The sequence below is a fragment of the Cheilinus undulatus genome, linkage group 8 (assembly GCF_018320785.1).
Source record: "Cheilinus undulatus linkage group 8, ASM1832078v1, whole genome shotgun sequence".
Taxonomy (NCBI): domain Eukaryota; kingdom Metazoa; phylum Chordata; class Actinopteri; order Labriformes; family Labridae; genus Cheilinus; species Cheilinus undulatus.
This window is the reverse complement of record NC_054872.1, coordinates 322,787-339,663: the sequence shown is the minus strand read 5'-3', so window position 1 is coordinate 339,663 and position 16,877 is coordinate 322,787. Positions and strand designations below refer to the sequence as shown.

Genomic DNA, 16,877 nt, shown 5'->3' with positions numbered 1-16,877 from the left:
AGATGAAGCAGGGATTGAGGGAGGAGGTAGAGTTGAGCATGCCACAATGCTGAAAGCAGTACAACCATTTGCCATAGTAGACCATCTATTGTATATCAGACTGATATTAAAGGGATATTTCGAGATTTTTGAAGTTGGGTCGTATGAGGTGCTTGACTATAGTAGTAGCATTAGCCTCCGGTGAGTTCTGTGTAATTTGATTCTGTTGTGATAACGAGCTTGGAGAGAGCCGGCACATAGCGGCTGTTTAATTTCTACTTCAGTGTACTCCAGTTCATACAAATATCCTCTCGTGTCCAGAGTAAAGAGCACATCATCATCACTCGTGTCAAAATCGCTCATGCTATCATTGTTTTAGCTTGATGTGGTGTTATTATTTCTGCAGATCACAGCAGATCCGCACAGCTAACCAGCGGATGTAAACAGTGTTCAGAGGCAGAAGGATACAAAATGGCGAAAGCTGCATCGTGAATTAGTACCTGACACAGACAGGGTTTATGGGAGAAATGAAGCGCTGTGTACGTTTTCAGCACAGCGCACAGGTGAGCCAACAAATTTTCTTGGCCCATTTTTTCGTGAAACTCGTTAATTTACGCGGACAACACGCTCTCATCTACAGTCGCTATGTGCCGGCTCTATCCGAGCTCGTTATCACAACAGGATCAAATTACACGGAAATCACCAGAGGCTAATGCTACTACTATAGCCAAGCGCCTCGTACAACCCAACTTCAAAAATCTCGAAATATCCCTTTAAGCTGAAAAAATGATTGCGTAAGTGTGAAAAGCTCTGAACTGGCCTTTGTGTGGACAGCTTCCCAGTGAGAGTTAGGGCCCTTTAAATAAAAGAGCCCTAACTCTCACTGGACACAGGTGCTCAGCTCAACTATCAGTTTCCTCCTGATGCAGTTGTAATTTCTGTATTTATCGCCCACTTGTTTGCCCATGGGCTTGTTGATCTTAAAATTCTCACTTGTGGTAATCTGTGGTTAAAAAATTGAAGCAACTGCATGAAAGTGAAACTTCAGCTAGAGTCTGTGGCTATTCTGTCGAAGAGTGTCTTAGATGGTAGGATCTATATTCAAAGGCAAACTAACCACTCATATTCCTCTTCGTTTCAACACCATTCACATTTTTAGTTCTAGAGAAAAGAACAGGGAAATTGCCAATATAGTCCTTTCAGTTTTTCAGTGAAATGATGGTTATCATTACACTTCAGTCAGTGTGAGGCTTTTCTGATGTCCTTGGGATAACTAAGGAAATTCTGTCTTTTAGAAAAGAAAAAGAGGAAGTCGTTTCCTCTTGTTCCCCATCTCTGTTTAATATACACAGAACTCACTCTAGCATGAAACCACACACCACAGTACCATGGGCCTATGTATATGCAGCACATTAATGTTAGAGTGTTTTTTGTTTTTTCAGAAATTTGATCAGCATCTTTATTTTATTTGCACTTGTTGCTTAACCATTAGAGGGTAGGGAAGACTTTAAGACACAGACACTGATCTCCATATCAGTTCTATTTTCAAACACTGTGGAAAGAGATCAGAGGTTTATGTACAATATGCTTGAAAAATCCTTGATGCTGCTGTCGGATAGAAATGAACATAATAATGAAAACATCAATTAAAACACAGCACAAGTGTCACTGCAGGCATTCTTAGAGACTTTCTGACTGAAGTAAACACATATAATGAGATCATATCTGCTGCTTACAGCAGAGCAGAGTTTAAGAGTTTCAGATCTCTTTGATTGTTTGGTGCAATGGCTGGTACTCTGTCCTTCCTTTGGGGGAGGACAGGTACAAGGATTGGGTCTTTTGTTTCAAACGAGCTCTCTTGGTGGCCAGGGACAGGCTGTGCTTGCCAGAAGCAATAATGTCAGAGATGAACTTCTTGCAGTCCACACACACTTCCATGGTGGCCCAGTCTTCTGTCAGCTCTGGGGGAAGCTCCAGTTCTTCATGTGACTTTAATGACCCGTGCTTTGAAAACCTACATAAGACAGAAAAAGAGGGACAGGACTGAAAAAATGTTTACTGATTTTGCAGGAGTAATGTTCCAACCAGTGTTCCCTCTAAGGCAGCGTTATTCAAAGAGCCAAACTGTTGAAAAATACCTTTGCTAGAGCTAAGAGGTGAAAAGTGGCAAAAAACAGTTAAAGTGGCAATTAAAATTAAGTTGAAGGTGGCAAAAAGGTCAAAAAGTGGCAAAAAAGGGGAGTCACGTGGGAGGACCTAAGGAATGGCTGCCCTCTAAGTTTTGCTCCAACACTCACTGTCAACTTTTTGAACTAGTTGTCATTTTAAATCTCCAAAGACAGTAAAAATTTGTCAATTTCAGTTTCGGAACATTTATTCAGTAAAATAGTTTAGCAAACGTCAAAGATTCGAGTGAGAAAATGAATCAACAGAGGCCTACTGTGCCGACATGCTTCATGCCCACAACCATCGCCGCCATGGAGTGCAACACAGCTAGCCCGGGCAGAAGCGAGAATGTTAGCAATGACGTCTTGTTTGCTGAGATATCTAAGATTGGCAGTACCCTGAAAGTCATGACATCAGACATATCATTGATCTAATCCGACACAGCGGAATTGAAGAACTCAGTGAGAACTCGGCCGGAAGAGGCGGAAGACCGTATTGCTAAAGTTGAGGATCACACAGCTAGCATGGCTAATGTAAACAAAGACTTAGAGAAACGAGTGAAACAGCTATGGAGACGAGTTGAGGATCAAGAAAACCGAAACAGACGCAACAACATCAGGCTGATCGGGTTAAAGGAAGGAAAAGAAGCAGGGAGTGAAATGAACGATTATGTCATGAAGATATTGTCTGAAGGCTTAGGGCTAGCAGGAGAGGAGTTCGAAATTGAAAGGAGCCACCGAAGCTTTGGACCAGATGACAACAAACCACCGTGTATGATTATGGTGAAATTTCTACGGTATACAGCTCAACAGAACGTACTGGCTGCTGCAAAGAAACAGAAATGGATGTCTTGGGAGGATTGCACGTTTTCCATGTACGAAGACATGACTAAGGAACGTTCGGACCAGCGGAGACGGTTCTCACCAGTGATGAAGGCCCTGTGGCAGCATAAGGTGAAACACACGCGTGCACATCCAGCAACCCTCAGGTTCACATGGAGAGGAAAAAGACTGATATTTACTGATCCAAAACGGGCAGAAGCCTTTGTTCAAGAGAATCTCCGAACTACGGAGAGTGGAGAATGAACGAATGATTCGTGTTGTCTGGAGAGTGGAACTTTATTTTGAAAGGTACGTACGGCAGGGGATGGGGTTTCTGAGGTGCGGTCAGACCAGGACGGCTGAAGGAGTGAGGAGACTCGGCCCTCTACAGGACTCACACGGACCAAAGTTAACGAACTAAAGCCAGAGAGCTGCTCTACACTGCTATGTTCTTTCTGAAAGCAGTGGTTCTTAAGTTTTTGTTGCTTCATTCTGCTGTAAGATATTCTGCTCAGGAATCTTTTTATGTTATGTTTAAGTGTTATGATGGTAGGAACATGAAAATGGCGCACTTTACTAAGATAAGAGATGGTACAATGATGACAATGTTGTATAAGTACAGATTTAATAACAATGGGTACAGGATTTGTTAATATAGTCTCTTGGAACATTAATGGCTGTGGCACACCTATTAAACGCAGGAAAGTTCTTTCATATCTTAAATCTAAAAACACAGATGTGGCTCTTATACAAGAGACACATTTCAGGAATGAAGAAGAAGCTTTAAAAATGAAACCTGACTGGGTTGGTAATGTATTTTTCAGAGCTCAATCTCCAGTAAGAGCTGTGGAGTCATTATCCTTGTTCATAAAAAACTAAACTTTAAATTGGTACAACAATTTCAAGACAACAATGGACGCATTATTTGCACAGAAGCACTCATTAATGGAATGAAGATAAATTTATGTAACATATATGCCCCAAACAGAGATAAACCAACCTTTTTTCATGCAGTCAACAATTTATTGGGTAAATTTGATGGGGAAATTATTTTGGGGGAGATTTCAATCAGACAATAGATGATCATTTGGACAAAAGTAAATTCAACATGGATCCCAACTCCAGAAACAAAAAAGCAATTTATACCTTTAAAGAGGAAATTAATTTAGTAGATATCTGGAGACTTACAAACTCTAGTGAGAGGGAATATACTTTTTACTCTCACTCACATAGATCTTATTCCCGAATTGATTTTTTCCTAATATCAAATTTACTTGTGAACTTGGTCATAAATTGTAAAATTGGAGTAATGGCATTAACAGATCACGCACCAGTAGAGCTGCACATAAATTTACATTCAGAGAAATATAAAGCGGGACGTTGGAGATTAAATAAAAGCATTCTACAAGAAGATCAATTTGCAACAAAACTGGAAGAAGACATTAAATCATTCCAAGACCTGAATATTGGATCTACAGAAAGGTTAGCAACCGTCTGGGATACACTTAAGGCATTTGTTAGGGGGAGGTGCATTGCCTATGGCTCATGGAAGAAAAAGGAAAACAAAGACAAGATACAATTTCTGGAAAATGAAATAGCTAAATTAGAGAAATGCAATGCTAGACAATACGAAGAGGACACATTTGAAAATGTGTCAATTAAAATTTCAACTACATGAGATTTATAGTAAAAAAGCAGAATATGCATTATTTAGACTCAAAACTAATTTTTATGAAAACGGTGAGAAGGCTGGAAAACTGTTGGCAAGGCAACTTAGAAAACAGGATGCAAACAACATCATCACCTCAATAAGAAAAGATGATAAAATAGTGACATCTACAAGAGAGATATTAACAATTTTTAAAAATTTTTATCAAGACCTATATACATCCTCAAACACAACGAGCATGGAAGAAATGGATACCTTTTTTTCAAAATATAAATTTACCAGCAGTTTCCCAAGAAGAGAAAGATAATTTAGATCTTCCTATAATGGAAGCAGAAGTTAAGACTGCCATAATGAGTATGAAAACAGGGAAGTCTCCTGGTTTTGATGGATTCCCAACAGAATTCTATCATAAATATATCAATATACTCAGCCCAATGCTAACAGATGTTTTCCAGGAGGCATGGCAGTGTGGTTCTCTTCCTGACAGTTTTAATGATGCTATTATATCCCTTATACCAAAAAAAGATAAAGATTTGACCGACCCGGCTAACTACAGACCGATAAGCCTGATAAATGTTGACTGTAAAATATTGTCCAAAGTATTAGTGTTAAGGTTGGATAAGGTGTTGCCACACATAATTCACAAAGATCAGGTTAGGTTCATAAAAAATAGGTCATCAACGGATAACATGAGATGACTTTTACACCTGATATGGAAGAATAGAACAAGCACATATCCAATAGCAGCCATATCACTTGATGCTCAATAAGCCTTTGATAGGGTGGAGTGGGCTTTTTTATTCACTACACTATCAAAATTTGGCTTTGGGGAGAGTTCTTGTAAATGGATCAAAGTGTTATATTCGCACCCTAGAGCTGCAGTGTTTATTAGTGGGAAGACATCTCCATTTTTTAATATTTCTAGGTCTACCCGTCAGGGATGTAGTTTAAGCCCACTTCTGTTTACAATCTTTCTTGAACCACTGGCTGTATTAATTAGAAAAGAACCAAGAATTAAGGGAGTTATGGGAGGCAATAGAGAACATAACCTGTTTCTTTACGCTGATGATATTTTAGTACTAAACCAAGAATCAATGCTACTAGAAATCATTGGAAAATACTCCAAGGTGTCTGGTTATAAAATTAACTGGCACAAATCTGAGGCTATGCCTGTTTCTCAAACTTGCACCCCTAACTCTCTCTTTAGTTTCAAGTTTAAGTGGTTTCCAAAAGGTATGAAATATTTAGGAATAGAACTGAATCCAGAGATAGGAGAAATTATGACCCCCAGCATGGAAACACTACTAAAAAAGATCAAAGTTAATCTTGAAAACTGGACTAGGTTGCGTTTAACTTTACGGGGAAAAGTTAATATAATTAAGATGGTCATTGTTCCACAGATTAACTGTTTAACTGGAATGACACCTATGGATATACCTGACCAATTACTACAAAGGTACAACAGCATGGTAAAACATTTTCTTTGGGAGGGAAGAAAACCTAGAATTAATCTAGACAAACTCTGTCAACCCAAGACAGTTGGAGGCCTCTCACTTCCAAATATAAAATACTACAGCATTTCATATGAAATGGTTAAAATATCAAGACACTGGATGGATGGAAGAGATGAGTTAGATAGGGTCTTAATAGAACAGGAGCTTACCTCCCCTTTCAAACCTATCGAGGCATTATCACAAATATTAAAGATAAAAATGTTAGGATAAATCCTATCTTGGTTCACTCTAGGAAGGTATGGCTGGAGGTTCATAAAATGTGTAAAATCTCTCCAAATAATCAGAAGTATGCATCTTTATGGTTTAACTGTAAAGTAAAAATAGGCAAGCAAACAATTTATTGGGCCCACTGGCTAAGACATGATATCAGAACACTTACAGATTTGTTTGAGAATGGTAATTTTCTCTCTTATAACAGGATGAGGGAGAAATTTAATTTGGAAGGACGTGGACATTTTTGGAAGTATTTACAAATAAGACACTGTATGGAAGGAACATTTCATTTTCCTTAGGAGAAAAAAATAATTGAACAATATTTTCACCTTCCAGTAATTTCGGTTAAAGCATCAAAATGGTATGAAATATGCCCATGGTTAAGCAACAATAAAACAAGAAATCTCAAAGGGATTTGGGAGAAAGACCTAGGATATACAGTAGATGATGAAACATTGGACAGGATTCTCTCCAATAATGGGAAATATATTAGAGAAGCCAGGGGAAAATTTATACAATATAAGATCCTTAACAGATACTATTACACCCCTACAAGATTACACAATATGGGATTAAATAAAGATGGTTTGTGTTGGAAGTGTAAAACAGAATGTGGTACTTATATTCACGTGTTATGGGACTGCCGGATGGTCTTCCCATTATGGAAATGTGTTTTGGATCTTATGGAAGATTGGTTAAAATGTCGTTTGCCTAGATCTCCCCAGTTATGTCTCCACGGAGATAAAACAGTTGTACCTAACTTAAGCAAGTATGCATTTAGAGTACTGATGACTGGTTCTGGAAGGAGCCAAAAATTTTGACACTGAAAATGTGGAAAGAAGATATTATGGCACAGTTGCATGTGAAAAGATGCTTGGAAAACTAAACAAGAAAGATGATTTATGTAAGTAGTAGTGGGACGATTTTAGCCGGCATATTTTGGAAGTAAGAACCTGATCTGGTCAAGGAAAGGATGGACTGTAAAAGCACATTAGTGTAATGGTTCAGATCTTGCATTATTGTATCAAATGTACTGTATCTTTATCAATGTCTGTCATGCGTCCTGCTTGTTTTGTTTACGTTCGTAGTTATAGATTTCTTTTTGTTTATTCTTAGTTTTTGTTCATTGTTAGAAAAGCAAATAAAATTTTAATTATTAAAAAAAAAATGGCAAAAAAGTGTCAACATGGGTGAAAGTGACAAAAAAATGAGTTACCAGTGGCAAAAATGCCCAAAGTGGCAAATACATAGCAAATATGAGTGAAAAGTGATTAAAATAAGTAAAAAGCAGCACAAAGTGGCAAAAGGCAGGTTAAAAGGACAAAAAGGGGAAAAAACTGCAAATAGCATAAACCAGGATTAAAGTGGTTAAAAGTGGGAAAAAGGGGCAAACACTTGACAATAAGGGCAATGGAAATACACAGACAAAAAATAAGCCGTCAACTAAAACCTCTGTATAAGTGTGGAAAACAAACTGATTATTGTGACTATCAATTGTTCTTCTCTGAGGTCAAAGTTTCTCTTTTTTAAGGTTTTCTAGGGGAATAATGTTTCAAATCAAGACATAAAAGAGCAACAAATCATCACATGTTGAGTATCACTGCTCTCAACCTCTTAGCAGAAGAGGAAAAAGTTGTACACTCAAATATCCCTGGTGAGTTTTCACAGTTTCTTTTCTAATATGCACACTGAAGGCACATGAATGCACAGGCTAGCTGTGTAGCCCAGGGCTTGATATTAAAATCCGCACAATGCGGGGGGGTTCCAGTGGCAGAGGGTATCCCAGTCAAAAACTCCACCTCCCTCTGACTGTGCTCAGCTGTTGGTGCCGGTTAGTGAGAATTAGATGAGGCTGATGTACGCATAGAGGGAGGACTTTTTCCTGAAATAACTGCTTTGTGGCTGAGTCTATCGGTGTGGCAGGTACAGAAAGTGGTTTCTGTACCTGCCCCTTCTGTCCCCTGCACTTCCTGTACCTGCCCCTTCTGTCCCCCGCACTTCCTGTACCTGCCCCTTCTGTCCCCCGCGCTTCCTGTACCTGCCCCTTCTGTCCCCCGCGCTTCCTGTACCTGCCCCTTCTGTCCCCCGCACTTCCTGTACCTGCCCCTTCTGTCCCCCGCACTTCCTGTACCTGCCCCTTCTGTCCCCCGCACTTCCTGTACCTGCCCCTTCTGTCCCCTGCACTTCCTGTACCTGCCCCTTCTGTCCCCCGCACTTCCTGTACCTGCCCCTTCTGTCCCCCGCACTTCCTGTACCTGCCCCTTCTGTCCCCCGCACTTCCTGTACCTGCCCCTTCTGTCCCCCCCACTTCCTGTATTTGCCCCTTTTCTCCGCCACACTTCCTGTACTTGCCCCTTCTGCCCCCTGCACTTTTCTGGCCTGTAATTCAGAGTTGGATAACATTAAATTCATTTTAACAAGTTGGCGCTCATATTTCCGAGTTGGCATGAACGCACCATGGCGTGTAGGCAACTGTGCTGCATGTCTTTCTGTGAGCAGTGAGCACGGACAGTGAGACAGGTGCTCTGACTCTGGATGCCATGGGGAGGACGCGACATCATGCGAACTAGGTGAACTGTATGTTAAAGGCCTACTGAAGTCAAAGTAGCTGTTTTGGTGCTTTCTTCCTGGATTTCTTGCTTCATATCTCACCTTCATGAAATAATCAAGCCCAAAAATAGCAAAAAAAAGAGCTGTTTTTATTTATGTTTTTTTTTTTTTAACTGCGGGGGGCGGGAGGATTCGTGAAGGTGTGAAAGGTTCAAATTAGCATGTGTAAAGCTCTATAGCCTGGCTGGACTCGCTCAGTTCTGTAATTAGATAAAACCACAAACATTTAACCAAGTAAAACAATGTGTTACTGGTGAAAGAGAACTGTTACTATTGGTCGGACAGTACACCCACATGGGTAAACCCCTCCCTTTTTATATCATTCCTATATTTTTATATTCATATTTATCATAATGGAATAGTACTAACCCATCCTTCACCCTTCTTTTTTATAAATAAATATTACTAGGCTATATGTTTCAGGTTCTAAAGATTATATTCGTATAACTTTAATAAACATGGCAATTGCAAAATAAAAAGGAGAGGGCAGATCAGAAAGAAAAAAATTTATTTACACATGGAAGGATCACAAGCATTCAGCCTTTAACGATGACAAACTCAGCCAGGGGCAGATCTAGAAAAATATTCCTGGGGTGGCACGAGATTTTTTAGGGGTGGCATCCAATGGCAATGTGTATTTGTTGGTTCAATCACATTATCAATTGATATTTACATGGAAAGCCTCCAAATTATGTTGACTCAGTAAAGTTTGTTGTTGTGGCACATAAGTAAAACTAATCAATCAAAATATACCAGATGAAAGACAATAACTGAATGAATTATAACCAGATAAATAAATACTACTTTTTACACTATTTCACCAGCAGCGGGCACCAAAGCACAAAGGCTGATACAAAAAGGGTATTAATTACAAAAAAAAATTCACTGATGTTTGTCAGCATTAAACTATCAGCTATCAATTATTAGTCCAACTTAAGTGCAAAAATCATTTTATGTACAGACTTCATTTTCATACATCCAGTATAAATTAAAAACCAGCTGATAACTGAAAATGTGGATGCATATAAAAGTAATCAGATCTGACATGAGCAAAGAGACCACTGTCTTTGAGTTTGGTCTTATATTCACAGCACTAACCAGCTGAAATAAAAACAGTTTTCAGGTCAGAGAAAATGTCAGGAAGGGAAACAATGAGTCCCATATTTGGACTGTGGAGCCCTCTTTAGCCTCCTCCATGAAGGTTCTTTGGGAAACGGTCCTGTTTCAGCTGAGCTGGCCCTTCACATCTGGATTTGGATGTCTAGAGGAGGAGAGGACAAAGATTTAAACTTAAATAGAGCATTACTGATTAAATAAACATGAACTACTAATGACACCCTGTGAAGCTGTCACTGATCAGACATCTTTAACTCAGGTTGTATTTCAGCACACAACAGAACATTTTGGTCTGGGTGTGCATTTGTTAATTTAGGAGTTTCAACCTCAGATGCCATAGTAGTTCTAAAACAGTGTACACAGAACACAGTGGCTCTCCACTGAATCAGATTTTCTGCTAAATCCCACTGAAAGCAAACACTTTCATTAGAATGAGTTTTCCCTTGTTGCTCAGTCTCTATCACCTCAGTCTTTAGTGAGAGAAAAATGCCATTGTCATCTTTTCTATTCCTTACATAAAGTTCTAAGTGACTTTACTGTGGTTTTCATTTAATTTGAACTGTAATGTACATATTTATATCAATAATACTGTTCATCCTAACATTAGATGCTGGGTGTGTAAATGGCTGTTGTTTTGTTGTTGCAACAAGATTCAAAGTTTTCAGTAAATAAGAGCTTTCTTTGTGAGCTGAATGGGATTGTTAAGCCTTTAAATGGTTGTACATCCAGGGGCCATTTTAAGAAAGTGATTCAACAAAATTATTCAGAATAAAAAATAAAGAAATCAGAGTGCTAGAGTATCAAAGCCACATATCAAAATAAAAATGTTGACATTAAAGTTGTGATATTGAAGAATAAAGTAATATATTTATGGGAATGAAGTCCTAAATATTTTAGATTAAAGTGGTGACTTTACAAAGCATTATGACATTATGAGATGTGAAGAAAGAGTAAGAGAGTAGATAAGAGTAAAGTTTGAATACCAGTCCATGATCAGATGTTTTATTCTGAAGCCTTTATATATTCAGGCTACATGCTATATGTTTAAGAATTTTTTTTTTAAATGAGGCTTGAAATCATTCACAGACAGTATGAACATGTTCTATGATCCATACTCGTTACAGTGAAACCTGCATGGTAGTTTTTAGCTGATTATTTGAACTTAGAGGCATATTAACATTGGACAATCAGAATAAAACATCGTCATGAGAGAGATTTGCAAATTAACATTAAGATGACCCTGCCTGCTTCAGCCTATTTTTCTCTCTGAAACAGGCCTCTACTCAGTGACATTACATTTGAGCATGCATGAAAAACCTCAGTAAGTGTTCCTACATTAAACAGACCTGACGCCAGACCTAGCTAATATTACACACAAACCAGGGAAGTGCTGTGGATTGTGTTTTTTCAACAAGATTTATAAAAGTATCACAGCAACATTAGCCATTTATTTTAATGGATTATTGTTATATTGCAGATGGATAGGTGATAGAAGGAGTTGCAACAAGTTAATGACACAGACAGAAACACTCCATCACCATCGTGGTAGAGGCAAATGAAACGTCACAATTAAGTTAACTTACTATGAAATTGAATATTTCTCCTTGTTTTCTAGTCAGAGCTGCAGATGGGGCGAGGCGGCGTCATGGCGAGGGGAGCTCGGTCTGTGAAAATAAAATTAATAGAGCTCAGAAACTGAAAATACAAACCCGTTCACAAGCCACTATAGGCTTATATCTAACATTATCGACGGCAAAGGGAACTTTAACGGCGTATTCAAAGTACGAGCATTCATTGAGGTTACTTCCAGCGGGTCATCAAACTCACCGTCCTGCAGCTTTTTCTGTCCCTTTGTTGGTCTCGCTGTGGAGCTGCTTCCTGTAATGAAGGACGACATTTATCAGTTACTTTAGTTGAAAAGACACACGCTAAACAACCATAATCACTTACAATCCCGTGCCACGATATGCTGAATGTTCACCACATTTCGGGCAGAGGGAGCCTAAAAGGACAAACACCACGGGCCATGTCGCGCAGAGCTAGAAAAACACAGACATGAACTTAACCAGCTCACTACTAGCATTGCTTTTTGTTATTTATTCAGTCTCAAGAAACAAGAGAAGGAATCACGACTGTGCTACCCGATGCCAGGAAGCTGACTAAACCAGACACAATCACAACAGAAACTAACTTACCTTTATCAGTGATCACTAGTTAGCTTCACTAGCGCCGCTCCCCTCCTCTTGGCCACAAATGAGAGTCCATCCTTCTTCTCTTTTCCGTCACCTTCTTGCAATGAGGGACAGAAAATGTTACGTACTCCACTCGTTTGGTCGATAAATGCAGCCGTAAATAACGCAAACACTCGACATTTTCTTAAAATGCCCCCACTCAGACTCTACAGCGGCGACTCTAAACACTGCTCTGAACGGTCAGGTCACAATGCACATGTGCAACAAAGCATTGTGGGAAATGCTGTTTGAGGAGTAAACTTTAGGCTGACAGTGAATGACATTAAAGACTACATTTACAGTATACCACCTCGTCCCTAACGTGACTTCTTCTTCTTCTTCTTCTCTGGTGTTTTCTGGTCTTCCCATTTTGTCCAACTTATCGCCCCTCACACACCAACTGACCTCTCTGATTCTTTCCCCTGCTTTTGTAGGGGAATAAAGTTTCGATTTAATCAGTATGGATGTATAAACAAATGTGACATATTATGTTTTATGAGTGTTAAAGTAATGAAGTATATATATAGTATGTTAACTTGCTGTCTTTTAAAAAAATATTTCATGCTAAAAATTTCACAAAAGTTACTGTTACTGTCATCCCTGGAGATTAGCCAAAAATATCCCATAGAGTTTTGGGACACCCCTGACACTGGACCTTATTTAATAATTATAATAATAACAATATCTTGAATTTATATAGTGCCTTTCAAGAAACCCAAGGACGCTTTACAGGAACACATAGACATGGACAAACTATGTGAGGGGTAGGATGAGTGTAAGGGCTGGTTTAGTGAAGACTGTAGGCTGTGGTGAACAGGTGGTGCTTGAGACATTTTTTGAAAATGTCCAGAGATGGAGCGCTACAGATGTCTGCAGGAAGAGTGTTCCAGAGGGTGGGGGCTGCAGCACTGAAGGCTCTGTCTCCATAGGTTCGGAGTTTGGTTTTGGGCATGGAAAGTAGGCCGGTGTCTGAAGATCGAAGGTTGCGGGATGGTGTGTATGGATGGAGGAGATCAGAAAGGTACTGGGGAGCCAGAGCATGGAGAGATTTGTATGTGAGGAGGAGGACTTTGTAGTTGATACAGGACTTGATAGGGAGCCAGTGGAGGTGGATGAGGGTCGGAGTGATGTGTTGCCAGGGTCTAGTGCGGGTGAGAACTCTAGCTGCAGAGTTTTGGACGTACTGAAGCCTGTCCAGGGTTTTGCTGGGAACTCCAGACAGGATTCCATTACAGTAGTCCAGGCGGGAGGTTATGAAAGCATGAATGAGTGTTTCAGCCACAGAATCAGGGAGTGATGGTCGGAGTCTGGAGATGTTCTTGAGATGATAGAAGGTAGATTTGGTGACAGACTTTACGTGGGACTGGAAGGAGAGGGTGGAGTCCAGGATGACGCCAAGGTTTCAGACCTCGGAGGATGGACAGATGGAGGTCCCGTCCACATCGAGCATGAGATCACCAACCTTCTGCAGCAGCGCTTTGGGGGCCACCACCATGAGCTCTGTTTTATTGCTGTTGAGTTTGAGTTGGTTAGAGGTCATCCAGGCTTTGATGTCGTGGAGGCAGTTTACCAGGGAGTGGGGAGGGAGCTGAGTGGATGGTTTGGTGCTGAGATAGAGTTGGGTGTCATCTGCATAAGAGTGGAAGCTGAGACCGTGTTTGTGAATAATCTGTCCAAGGGGAAGCATGTAGATGGTGAAAAGGAGAGGTCCAAGAACAGAGCCTTGAGGCACGCCCTGGTTAACTGGGGTGGGGGATGAGTGAGAGGTGCCGATTGTAACAAACTGTTTTCTTTGTGAGAGATATGAGTGAAACCAGGAGAGAGCTGTACCAGTGATGCCAAGATGGTGAGGAAGGCGGTGGAGGAGGATGGTGTGGGATATTGTGTCGAAGGCAGCGGTTAGGTCAAGGAGGATGAGGAGGCTGATGTGTCCAGAATCTGCAGCTGTGAGGAGGTTGTTGGTTATTTTGATCAGGGCGGTCTCAGTGCTGTGGTGAGTGCGAAATCCTGATTGAAGAGGTTCATGGAGCTCATGGTTGGACATGTGTTGCTGGAGTTGGGCAGCGACTGCTTTTTCGAGAATTTTGCTGATGAAGGGAAGGGTGGAGATCGGTTGATAGTTGGAGAGGTCCTCCGGGTCTGACCTGGGCTTCTTGATGATGGGGGTTACTGAGGCAGTTTTGAAGGATGAGGGGACAATTCCAGATGATAATGAGGCGCTGATGATGTCTACCATGATGGGGCACAGAACAGACAGAGATGCTTTCACCAGTGGTGTGGGCATGGGGTCGAGGGAGCAGGTGGATGCCTTGGCCTTCTTGACCCATTCAGCCACTTGGAAAGTGTCCACGGGTGTGAAGCAGGAAAGACGGCAGTGAGGCGGAGGAACGGTGTCCTGGTGTGAAGTGAAATCCTGAGGTGGAGGTCCAGATGAAAGTTGCTGCTGGATGGAGGCAACTTTATCCTGGAAAAACTGCAGGTGCCTAGTGCAGCGGTCGAAGTTGGCTGGGGGATGAAGGTTGTCAATAGGGCGGAGAAGGCGATTTATTGTGGAGAAGAGCATCCAGGGATGGTTTTGCTGGTCACTGATGAGGGATGAGTAGTAGCTGAACTTTGCTCTGGAGAGAGCTTCTTTGTAGGAGCGCACATGCTCTTTATAGGCCTCCAGATGGACGGTGAGGCCAGATTTTTTAGAAAGTCTCTCCAGCTGTCAGCCAGAAGCCTTCATGAAGCGGAGTTCAGCAGTGTACCAGGGGGCTGGGAGGGTAAAGGAGACTGAGCGAGTCTTCAGAGGGGCGAGAGAATCCAGGCTGAGGGATAGTGCTGTATTGTAGTGATTCGCCTGGAAACAGGCTGTAAACATTTAGCTATGTTCATATGAGGATGTATAGCTCATTTTGCCCAACAGAGATTGCTGTCCTGACTTTCCTTTAAAGGGAAAAAATAAGCACAGAGTTTCTTCATTTTGGGTTGTGAGCACACAAGGAAATCTGGTTTATATTACTGACAGACAGCATGTTTACCATCAGGTTGACCAGCTAGTAAAATATACGTAATGATTACACCTAGTAAACTAACTTTGAAAACTACATTAGACACACAGGTGCACACAAACAGACACACACACACACACACACACACCCACATTCACATAGAGAGCTAATAGCTGTGTGATTTGCATTTGTGTAGATAAGAGCTCTGCCATTTACATATGAAATACCATCAGGCACAGGGACAGGAGGGGGGCCTTTCTCAGCTTGAAACTGAAACTCTACGTCTGTTTATGGCATTTTCTGGCAGTTTTCGGGGCTTGCCATGAATTCCCATGAAAGTTGGAACATGTGAAGTTCCCTGGAAAGTCACAGGGCCAAGAATTGTTGGGAATCTCCCTTTTCATGCAGCGATAGGGACCAAGCAGCAGCAAAGACTGTCATGGAGAGGCTTTACAGGTGAGGAGAGATTTTAACTGGTTAAGGAAATATCTATAGGATGAGAGTGGATTTTAGATTAATTTCCACAGGTATTTTATAACTACTTTTCTTAATTTCTACTCTAAATTTAGGTTTTCTTTGCATATATTTGGTTGTTTGGTGCAATTAAATGGGAGAGGATCTTTTTCTCATATAATATAAATCATCTTGCAATCTGTCCCCCTCATGTCTGAAATGAAGGCTACGCCCCTGCCATTCACACAGCAATGCAAACACAAACTCTACTCACAGACAGACAAACACCAGCTAACTTGTCGATGGTATAGACCTGATGCTCCTGTTTGCAGAGGAGAGAATTAAAAATCAGTTTTGCAATTTTTGCCGCATTGTGTTTGACAGTTTTTTTTTTTTAAATTTGACATTTAGTTTCATTTTCTCACACTTTCACTTTCAAGCTGGACCATGTTCGGGGGGGTAAACGGACCTTTAGGAGACGTGACCAGACCAGTCGACTGTCATCCTAAAGGAAACAACAAATGCACCGCTGCCCGGCTCTATGGGGCTGGTGCATGTCCGAAATAAATAAATAAATCATACCAGCCCCGTATACCAGACTGCTCGTCCATCCCAGAGTTGTCTGAGCATATCCATTGTAAACAATCCAGTATGGCCTGCCTTTGGCTTGGGGGCGGCCAAAAACAGAGCTAGCATGGGGTAAGGGGGGCGGTCGCCCCTGGGCCCCCTGCTGAGGGGGGTCCCCAAATCTGACTCCAGGTCAGACCCGTCTATGTTGACCTGCATGCTGTCCTTTCTCAACTTACGTTTGCTTTGCTAGGCACTCTCTTAAAACATGGTAATTTCAGATCATATGAATCACATCAACAGCCTTCTCACTCATGGAAACAAAAAACATTTAAAATTCTTTTTGGTCTAGTACCATGCATCATGGGATTGATGAACAGTCACTACGATGTGCCGTGGTAAGCTTCACGTTGATCTTGATTGCCTTTAGCGTCAAAAGACAATACACAGCTGGCTTTAAAACACAAGAAGACGAGATTAGGACTGATTAAAAAGCACCATGTGCTCCTCTGACATCTTACTGCTCATCTAGTTCCTCCTCAAAC

General features: G+C 41.0%; 1 protein-coding gene across 4 annotated transcripts in view; it reads right to left on the bottom strand.

The window, feature by feature from the left end:
- Positions 1 to 211: 211 nt before the first annotated feature.
- The window catches only part of spire1b (spire-type actin nucleation factor 1b), an 86,965-nt gene continuing 70,299 nt past the window's right edge, over positions 212 to 16,877 (bottom strand). For 2 of the 4 annotated variants that reach the window (XM_041792955.1, XM_041792958.1), the window contains one exon: positions 212 to 1,993. In XM_041792955.1, coding sequence (XP_041648889.1) covers positions 1,738 to 1,993 — 256 coding nt within the window. In that variant the 3' untranslated portion in view covers positions 212 to 1,737. Of the gene's footprint in view, positions 1,994 to 9,791; positions 10,234 to 11,671; positions 11,753 to 11,915; positions 11,967 to 12,283; positions 12,378 to 16,877 lie in introns of those variants that run through there. The other 2 variants (XM_041792956.1, XR_005992196.1) reach the window with 2 other exon arrangements.